Source organism: Curcuma longa, unplaced genomic scaffold (assembly GCF_044706935.1).
Source record: "Curcuma longa cultivar G26 ecotype Majalengka, Jawa Barat unplaced genomic scaffold, ITB_CL_G26_1.1 contig_9983, whole genome shotgun sequence".
Taxonomy (NCBI): Eukaryota; Viridiplantae; Streptophyta; class Magnoliopsida; order Zingiberales; family Zingiberaceae; genus Curcuma; species Curcuma longa.
The window spans coordinates 29,596-40,284 of NW_027435592.1; the positions used below are offsets into that span (position 1 = coordinate 29,596).

At 38.8% G+C, this 10,689-nt stretch overlaps 2 protein-coding genes across 3 annotated transcripts; one reads left to right on the top strand and one right to left on the bottom strand.

The window, feature by feature from the left end:
- Positions 1 to 1,283: 1,283 nt before the first annotated feature.
- Positions 1,284 to 3,517, top strand: LOC141819645 (uncharacterized protein At5g39865-like). The gene has a single exon (XM_074706888.1). The coding sequence runs from the start codon at positions 2,094 to 2,096 to the stop codon at positions 3,393 to 3,395; it is 1,302 nt and encodes a 433-aa protein (XP_074562989.1). The 5' UTR covers positions 1,284 to 2,093; the 3' UTR covers positions 3,396 to 3,517.
- Positions 3,518 to 3,726: 209 nt separating this feature from the next.
- On the bottom strand, positions 3,727 to 6,513 carry LOC141819646 (NAP1-related protein 2-like; the record flags this gene model as incomplete). 2 transcript variants are annotated; one of them, XM_074706890.1, is given in 9 exon segments in its annotated part: positions 3,727 to 4,040; positions 4,135 to 4,179; positions 4,292 to 4,348; positions 4,500 to 4,557; positions 5,708 to 5,772; positions 5,857 to 5,970; positions 6,065 to 6,136; positions 6,259 to 6,309; positions 6,391 to 6,513. In XM_074706890.1, coding segments are annotated over 9 exon segments (651 nt in total), but the record flags the coding sequence as incomplete, so codon positions are not given.
- Positions 6,514 to 10,689: the final 4,176 nt, after the last annotated feature.

Below are 10,689 nucleotides of genomic sequence, written 5' to 3' on the forward strand. Positions count from 1 at the left end.
CCCCCCCCCCCCCCCCCCCCCCCCTCTCATCTCTTGCGATCCTATTTTGGGTATAAAATATTTGATGGGGTGCCCTATTAAATTTTTTTTAAAAAAGAAATGTTCTTTTAACGATTTACATAATTTAAGACACTCTTTTGATTTTTGCTCATCATTTTTTATCCTATAATATTACAAAAAATACCAATAATAATTAGGTAAAAATCAAGATGGCATGGCATTTTTTTTTTTAATTGTCAAAGGAACGTCACACATTTATTTTTAATCAAAAGGGCACCTTTGACATTATTCAACTGTATACAATTACACAAATGTCCTCCAATATTATTCTGTACTATGTAGTATTGTTATACTCCACCTAAACTCTAAATCATAATTTTTGAACTAGTCTAAATTCAAGAATGAATTCGCGTTGTAGTAACTACAATACCGTAACTTCTACAATGTGAATATTTTAAAATCAAGATGGTGCCTTTTGTTTCAAATCATCAAAGTGGCGCCACATTTATTTTTAATCAAAAGGATGCCCCTTAGCACTGTTCAATTGTGTATAATTATACAAATACCCTCCAGTATTAGCCTGTACGCAGTACTATTATCTCCCACCTAAACTCTAAATCATACTTTCGAAAACGATCTAAATTCAAGGGTGAATTCATGTTTTAACAATTACAAAATCATAACTACTAGAATATGAATATTTTTGAATGGATTTACGTTATAACAGTTATGATTTTATAGCTGCTATACATTGTACCAATTATGATTTCATATTTGCTACAATGTGAATTCAATTCCGAATTCACATCGTAGTAGTTATGAATTTTTGTTTGCATTGTAATAGCTATGAAACTGTAGCTGTTATGACATGCTCGACTCATTCAAGATTTAGACGGGAGATAACAATACAAAATAATATTGAAGGATATTTAAGTAAATATATCGAGTAGATAATAAGGTGGGATGCCTTTTTAATTAAGAATAAATGTGAAGCCCCCTTTCGACGATTTGAAAAAAAAAACGCTATCTTTATTTTTACCCATAGTAATTTGCTAAAAGAAAAACCATTTAATATAATTCTAAGCTAAAATGTCAAATATCTAATGTTATTTATAATAACTTCTAAATCAATTCGTAGTTTATGTTAAATACTAATAATACTTACTAATTATTTTCAGCAATTTTTACAAAAATAATATTTTATCCGAAAAAAATTGTTCCTGATCATTTTTTTTTCAGGGATAATTGGATAAAATACGCACAACCGGAAAGCGCGTTTCTCGTCTTATTCTCAAGCAAGCGTTTGCAGATTTAATTTAACAGCGTCGAGGAAGAAGAAGAAGAAGAAGAAGAGGGGAGGAGTTTTCTACTTACGGTGCTTCGCTGTTCGTCCTCGTCTTCTTCGATTCTTCCTCTGCCTAAAAATAGAAAGAAAAGGGAGAGAGAGAGAGAGAGGTGGGAGTGGATCGAAATCGACAGCAAGGGGCAGAAGTCAGACCTCACATTTACCAGATCATGGCAGCGGTTTGATGCTTTTCTTTCCTTTGACTCTTGCGCGCATTTGATTTCTTTTCCGCTTCGTAATGGGCGGCACTTTCTGCCTCTTCTTCTCTAATCTTTTTTATAGGAATTAAATTTCTGTCGTCCTCTGACTTGTTCTGCAGTTTTTGTACTCTCTTTCCATGTTTCTCTGAGTTGTGAGTCATTTAGTTCTGATTTATTTCCCTCAGGTGTTCCTTTGTCAGTTACCTAGTTGCTAGCTTTGATCTGTTTCTGCGATCAAAATTGGATCTTTTTTGGTTTTCTGAGCTGGTTTCTGTTCTGTTCTTCGTTGTATTTGCTGCTTGAGAAAGATCCGATTTGATCTGGGTTTGTCTGCTGTTTGGTCGCGCAAATCGAGAGAGGTTTTGCTAATTTTTTAGCTTCCTCGCGATTGAGAAATGGGAGAGAAGTGTGTCTGGGAATGTTCGTGAAATTCCTGCTTTGTGGATCTCGGAGTTGCGATCGTCTCCCAAAGTGCAGGCGTTGTTGAAGTTTGTCGCCGTTTGTCTTCTGATCGAAGCAGGGAGGGTAGCCGGTGGTTTGAGTTCGCCATGGGTTGCACGGTCTCGAAGCAGCCAGGCAGGCGGCTGTGGTCCGGTGGTTTCGGTCGCAGCAAGTCGCTTCCAGTCCATTTGGACAGCGGAGGACGACAGCGGAGCGGGGACGGTCACCACGCCGTCACCCTTACCTCCAGCACCTTCGGCACACTGATGCTCGATCGAGGAGACAACAGCTCTGACGACGAGGCAACGGTAAAGGTCTCCGCCGACCTCCAGGCGGCAGTGTCGATGGCAGCGATCAAGGTGGGCTGCGCGAGGGAGATCGGCCTCTGTCCCGAGACTTGGTCGGAGATGATCGAGCGTCGGATTCCGAAGACTCCGACGGTGACACCGCCCAACGAGCCCGAGGTCATCAACGCATGGGAGCTCATGGCCGGCCTCGAGGACGCCAGCCCCGTCCTCCTCCCTCCCGCTGCCCACCATTGCTCCTTCTCGTTCCACACCACCCGGGACGCTCATTTCTCTTCGCCGGACTCCGAGCTCACCAACAGCTACTCGCCCAAACTGGAATTGATGGATCTCAACCACGATGACTCTATCTTCTCCGATTTCGACCCCGAGATTTTGTCCATCTTCCGCGAAGCCGTGAATGAATCCCATTCTGCCCCTCCAACTCTCAAACCCTACAAAAAAGAGGAAGAAGAAGTAGAAAAGAACGAAGAAGACAAGAAGCAGGCCTCTCTCAGCATTGTTCGAGCAAGAATCAACGAGTTCCAACAAAAAATTGACGCAAAGAAGGCGACTATAAACCCTAATTTCGCAAAGGTGGCGCTTTCCTGCAAGCGCCCGCCCGGCGGCGAGGGTAAAGTGGTCCTCTACTTCACCAGCCTCCGAGGGATCCGCCAAACCTACGAGGACTGCCGGGCCGTGGACACTATCCTCAAGGGCTACGGCGTCCGCGTCGACGAGCGGGACGTCTCCATGCACGCCGGATTCAAAGAGGAGCTCGTCGGCACACTGGGCCCCGGCTACCGGCTACCACGCGTCTTCGCCGACTGCCGATACCTCGGTGGCTCGGAAGAGGTCCGGCAGCTCCACGAGGAAGGGAGATTGGGCAAGCTGTTGGAGTGCTGCGAGATGGCCCCGCAGGGGAAGGGCGACAGCGGCGGCGGCAGGGAAGCCGGGTGCGAGGGATGCGGAGACTTGCGCTTCCTCCCTTGCGAGACCTGCTCCGGAAGCTGCAAGGTCTACGTGGAGGAGGACCAAGAAGAAGGCGGGGAGCTCGGCGGAGGCTTCCGGCGCTGCCCGGAATGCAACGAGAACGGGCTCGTTCGATGCTTGCTCTGCCGCTAATTTCCGCTCGCGCAGTGTTCGACGTATGGCCTCAACATGCACAGTAAGGAGATGTTACCTTTTTGGTGCCTTTTTTTTCTTCTTCTTTTTTTCTTCTAAAAAACACATTTTGTTGTAATCTGAAAGAGATCAAATTACTAAAAACAAGATTGAAATCGGATAGAATCTCAAAATATATAAGAATAATTACTAGAAATAGAACTTGAACCACAATTCAAACTAAATAGAAACCAATCATGATTAGATCAGCTCATCAAACTACAAACTAATAGATCCTTCCTTCAAATAAAACAGGAGCAAGTGGCTAAAATTGCTATCCAGCAGTTCACAATTCAACAAGTGCAAATAAGATTTGAATCAAACAAATCTGTATACAGCTTAATGGGCGAAATGTCATAAAAAGTTTTGAAACCCAGACTCTGATTGCTAACCTAACTATCAGTATATGAAGCTTATATGAATCTAACACATCTAAGTTTCTCGCATTTAGGAAACCCATGGCATTTCCATCTCATCATTGACTATGTAAATAAAGCTATCTTGCTTGTTCTTATCCCAAGACGGTAAACCATTTCAATCTCAATCTTCATCATCATCGTCATCATCCTGCTCACCATCGTCATCCTCCCCATCCTCATCAGTTTCCTAGTTTCAAGGAAAAGAATAATTAGTGACAGATAATCCATACAGAGACCAGAAATCAGTAGTAAAGACGACAATCGCATTGGAAGTGGCATACCTCCTCTTCATCATCCTCACCATCAAAATCATCTTCATCAATTTCCTGTGCCATCAAATAATGATTTTAATCATTTCTTGAATATGAGACTCAATGGAAGATAAATGAGGAGAAAGAGAGAGAACAGAGGACAGGAAAGGCACGTTAATTGACATACATTGTTGAAGTATTTCAAAGGATTAGGCCATAAGTCTTCCTTGATTATCTCAGCCACCTGCAAGTGTGTTTGTAAGAAGAAGGTACTATAAATAAAGAGATTCTACATAATATAGGATCCAGAAGCAATCATGTTAATGTATTCTTGTAGTGTCTACTTCAGATTAAACAAAAAGCATGAATCTGGAAGAAAATATAAGAAACATTACCTCATCCATCACTCCTGAAAGGTTCTCTTGCAGATTTTCATTAAACCAACTGAAGAAACTGTTCAAGATGAATAGGTTAGGATACACACACATGTGCAGAACATATCCAATTTATCAATTACTAATGATCAAGCTAATTAATGATGTCAATTCATCAATGCAACAAACCAACCCAAGCCCTTAGCAAAATGAAAGTGTACAACTTGAACATATCCTCCACTGCACAAATCAAACTTGTTCTGTTGAATCTATGTTCGAGCTAGTACTAGTTTAAGATGTATTTTCCAATTTGGCAGACTGATGCTTGAACTAGAAATATGTTACACATTTTTCCACCTTAGCAACTAGTTAACCAGTCACTTCAACTTCCATTGATTCTAGCAAGTCAAATGACTATTAGATCCAAACTTGAAATAAATTTAGTAAGAGTAAACTTAGGACAGAATCTTAAACTGAGTAGTAATTTCCATATTACTTGACAAATTATTTTCATATAATGATGTAATTTAATCCCCCTGAAATCATATAACATAAGAAAAAAAGAAAAAAGGTTCTAAGAGGCAAATGTTCACTCTTTTCCGCATACAGAGCAACCAATAGAGTAGATTTGTTGTGATTCAGTTCTCAATTTCTCACCATGCAAATGAACAAACCTTTACAAGTGGTACCAAACATGAGCATAAGCAATGACAGAATCTTAAACTGAGTAGTAATTTCCATATTACTTGACAAAGTATTTTCATATAATGATGTAATTTAATGCCCCTGAAATCAAATAACATAAGAAAAAAAGAAAAAAGGTACTAAGAGGCAAATGTTCACTCTTTTCAGCATACAGAGCAACCAATAGAGTAGATTTGTGGTGATTCAGTTCTCAATTTCTCATCGTGCAAAGGAACAAACCTTTACAAGCAGTACCAAACATGAGAGTAAGCAATGACAAAAAAAATATGCATATTGAATTCATTTCAACTAGCCAAATAATCAACAGTCACAAAGTAGACAAAAACAATAAATGCAAGAAGTATTAAGAAAAAAATAGCAACAATTAATTAATGCATAATGACACCTTGCACAGAGCTCCATGGAGGAATAAGATTCATTTAGACAATCCCAAGTAAATGGAAAGCACATGGCTTGATGATGAACAAATACATAATGTGCAAAAAAATTTGAAGCACAAGAGCAACACAAGAAAGAACATTTACCTTTCCTCAACAAAGGGGCGTTTACTTCCTTTCTTCTCTTGAACATTACCATTAGCGAGAAGATCCTATAAATAATAGAACAGAAAATTCACACCAACAACCTAAGTTGAAGGAATAGTAAGAATAAATTATACGTTTGCTGCCTGTACCATGCCTTGCTTCCACCTAATTTTAGTACCAGATATGTTGGCAGTTCCTTCATCAGCAAATGCATATGACTTCGTTAATTTTTTATCCTCAAAATATGGATTTTCAGCAAAGTTCTACATTTGGTATAAACAAATACAGTTAATGATGATTAAAGATGATAGTCATATAAACCAAGATAGATTCAGCTACTGATGCATAGTAACTCACAAATGTAATGGAGTAACCCATCTTCACATCCTTAAAATCTTCAACTTCTATTGATTGCATGAACTTGAAAACCTGATTTAGAGAATGTCAACTTCAATTAGATTAGTCAAATATACATTGGCTAGGCATATGGTGTAACTTTAAGCGCATTATCTGACTGGACTATGATTTCCTTCATATCACATCTTATTTACCTCTTGATCCTTCCCGCTTAGAAGATCGCCAAGAGCTGGATGACTCAAGAACTGCACAAAAGTAAAAGATATAACTATAGAGGACTACCAGAAAAGGCATTCTGATCAACATAACACCATAAAGTTGCTTACTGCAGTTAACCAAAAGTCTGGGATATTTTTGATAATATCTGCCCGCTTGACATACACAGGTCTGCGGACCTCATTGTATTTCTGTTCCACCTCAAAAACTTTATCACTGGCTTCCTCATTGATCTATTAAATAAATAGAATTCCTTGACATCAGCATATGGTTGGAAACAACCCAAAGTATAAAATTCAAAAAAACAGTAAGTCGAACCACTCTATAAGAAAATGACTCAGATGAATGAATGCATTTTACTGAGGGATCAGGCGCCATATCATTGCATGTTATGCTAATCCAAGCACATGTATAATAGTTAAATTTTCCAGAACGTTTGCAACATCTGCTCAATCATTACATGAAAAAAAAAGCTAGATGAAGAGTGGAAGTTATACAGTTGCTTTTGCAATTAGATTCTCTCAGTAGAGACCCAGAGAGGGGGAAAATATAACAAATACGAAAAGGAACATTTACGTATCTAGATAATATGGGACAATCATCTATGATCAAAATGTCAATTTGAGAAGTGAAAATCATACAGATGGAAAGCATATACTCAATTGTGTTTTAGAAGTCCATATCTCATTGCTACTTAAGCTTCACAACAGTATTACACGTCAATATGAAGTTGGAGGAACGACAGATGGGCAAAATTTTCAAACAATGATTTTCAATTGCAAAGCAATAATGTAGTTGAAGAAAGGTCTCGCAAACTCTAAGCGGTAATAGTAGAAATCCAAACACTAACCATCAATTCTGCTCAAACAAAGTCAACAAATGATGACTTTCTCCATGAGTTCATTAAACACATGGAAAACGAGTTTGAGATGAGTTTAGTTGGAGAGTTGACCTTCTTCTTAGGACTTCAAGTAAAACAAACAAATGAAGGAACTCATGTATTTCAAATGAAATATGCTAAAGAAATGATAAAGAAATTTGGAATGGAAAATGCAAAATCAATATCAACTCCTATAGGAACAAATGTCAAATTAGACAATGATGTTGAAGGAAAATTAGTAGATTCCAAACAATATAGAAGTATGATTGGGAGCTTGCTTTACCTAACCGCTAGTAGACCCGATATTTTATTTGCGGTAGGGATGTGTGCAAGGTATCAATCATGTGCCAAAGAGTCTCACCTTGCCATAGTTAAAAGAATTTTGAGATACATTAAAGGAACCCTAAATGTAGGCCTTTGGTACCCTCGAAACCAAAACTTTGATCTAATAGGGTATACCGACTCAGATTATGCAGGGTGCAAACTAGATAGAAAGAGCACTAGTGGTGGATGCCAATTTCTTGGATCCTCCCTAGTGTGTTGGAGTAGTAGGAAGCAACATTGTGTTGCTTTGTCTACCACTGAAGCAGAATATGTGGCCTTAGGAGGATGTGTAGCTCAATTGTTATGGATGATGCATACACTTGAGGACTATGAGCTTCACTACTCCAAAGTTCAAGTTTTATGTGATAACATAAACACAATTAATTTAACTAAAAATCATGTTCATCATTCAAGAACTAAATAAAACATCATTTTATTAGGGATCATGTTGCAAGAGGAGACATTGAATTAAATTATATTGACTCTAAATCTAATCTTGCGGACCATATTGTTAGTGAGAGCCCTAGAGTCAATCATATGATGATTGATGTATGGACTCGATGTATCATATTTCTCATATATATATATAAAGGCATTTGATTATTATACTTATGTGTATTGGTGCCAAATAAACTAAGTATAATAATGTCCTTATGTAGTAAAATCTATATCAATCGATTAGTTGCATCGATAGTGAGATGATATAGAGAACACTACACTAAATCATTCCTAGTCAAGTATTAACATTCAAGGACAATGTTAATACATAGAGACTAGCATGTAGGTCAACATGATGACTTGATCTCACAAGTCATGGATATGAGATATCAAGTTGACACATGGGTATGCATTTGAGAATGTATACTGAATGACCCACCATGAGAAAGTATCATGGATCGTTATATGAGTGTCATATACTTTCTCATGTGGCTATTAGTATGACTATTAGTCCTTGGACCTGAAGTCACCATGGTTCCCAACATAAGGAGTTATGTACTTTGATTTCGTCAAACGTCACTCGTAACTGGGTGGACTATAAAGGTGATTACTGGGTATGTAACAAATTATGTAGTGGGATGTGAGTGATGTAGATGGGATCTATCCCTCCCATATAACGGGAGTGATATCTAAGTTCTTGATAGAGTTAGACCACTAGAGTGCATGGCCATGCCCAAATGAGTCAACATGAGATGTTGAGCTCGTTTGATTGAGTGAGTCTACTTGGAGTTCAAGACATAGATTGATTAGAGGATGACACGGTCTATGCCTCGGGTTAATCAATCTAGATATCGAGGATAGAAAGACATGGTTACATATTGTGAGAGTCACAATTAGTAGTCACAAGGTAATGTTGGATCTCAACATTCTTGTAACTTGGGTAGTAGTGATGTGTTGCTAGATACCGCTCACTACTTATGCACCTAAAGGAGTTTAGGGCATTGCCAACGTTACAAGAACCTATAGGGTCACACTCAAAGGGCAATTAGGTGGAAATTTGGTTCATGTGATGAACCATGAAGATTAGATTCATGTGATGAATCAAGTTGGGTTAAGTGTAATCCAAACTAGACTAGGGAAGTTGATTTGATCAATTTTGGGAGATTAGAAATCAAGTTTGACTTGATTTGAGAAGGAAGAAATTATGGTCAAGTTTGACTTGACTTGGAGATCAAGTTTGACTTGACTTTGTGCCATGTCATCATCCATGTTGACTTGACTTTATGCCATGTCATCATAGATGTTGACTTGACTCATGCCACCTCATGGTCAAGTCTTGACTTGACCACTTGACTTTATGTTGAGGTGGCATAAGTCATGGCCAATAGAGTGTTGCCACATCATCTTGTTTGCCACCTCATGGGAGGTTACAAGAAGAGTTTGTAACTCATGAGTTTTAAAGCCATTTTAATGGGATTAATTGGTGATTAAGGCAAATAATGGTGGGGGCCACAAGTGGATGAATAAAATGGGTTTTTTCTCATTTTTTTCTCTCTTCTTCACGTTGAGAAAGTTTTTCTCTCCTTTCCTTCTTGTTTTCTCTCCCTCTCCTTCTCCTCTTGCTAGCCAAAACTCTCTAAGGTGCTAGCACACCTTGAGTTTTTGGTTTTCTCCACTTCTTGTCCGAGTGGATACCAATAGACATTTAGATGAAACATAAATTGTATCAATCTATTAAATTTAGATCAACTATGGGACAAGCAAGTGTTTAATTAATGGACATTTTGCTCATCGATCATAGTTAAACATTTCAAATGATTTAAAATCATTTCAATGTCCAAGCAACAATCAGTAGCACTAGCAGTGTTAATGAACTCACAATGAAACTTGTAATTGATACTTAATTGCAAGTTTGTGCCAAAACTCCAAGTTCGTATCAAACAATGAAAACAAGGATACTTTTCACAAAACAATATTTTTCCCAAGTAGAGAATATCAAAACAAACATGTCTGCAAAATTTCAGATTTTTCTGAATTTTGTGGAATTTTCTACGCATTTCTGAAGTTCGTATCAGAATATGCATGGGCTGATTTTCAGACCATCAGTCGACTGACACAGAATATCAGTCGACTGATGCATCCGGCAAACAACACTAAAGGAATCAGTCGACCTCCAGTCGACTGATACACTCGACTGATCTTTCTGGAAGTTTTCAGAAAAGCATCAGTCGACTGTCAGTCGACTGGTGCACTCGACTGATCTTTCTGTGAGTTTTCACAAAAAGCATCAGTCGACTGCCAGTCGACTGCTTCACTCGACTGATCTTTCTGTAAGATTTTCACAAAGGGCATCAGTCGATTGCTAATGGCTCAGTCGACTGCTATCAGTCGACTGGCAACCCATCAGTCGACTGACGCCGCGATTTCTATATAAGCAATCATAAACGGCGGTCGACTGCTAACCCTAGGGTTGCGTCGTACCGGCCGTTCTTCATCTCCCAAACCTTCCTCCAGCCTTCTAGAGCCCTTAAACCTCCTCCTTACACCTTCCTACAACTTCTACTTCCTCTTTTCAAGACAAAACCTAGGGTTTTTGAAGTTAACATGGCAGACCAACCAAGTGGAAGAAGGTATACCTTTGTAAAACGACTTCTCCTTGATTCTATTCATGTAAAATCAATTTTTGGTCTAACTTGCTTTTGTTTTCATGCTCCTTGCATCATCTATTGCATCACATTTAGAGTTAAGCATGTGGTATCCAAACGCC

Coding starts and splice junctions, on each gene's coding strand:
- LOC141819645 (XM_074706888.1), top strand. CDS start 2,094: ATGGGTTGCACGGTCTCGAAGCAGCCAGGCAGGCGGCTGTGGTCCGGT.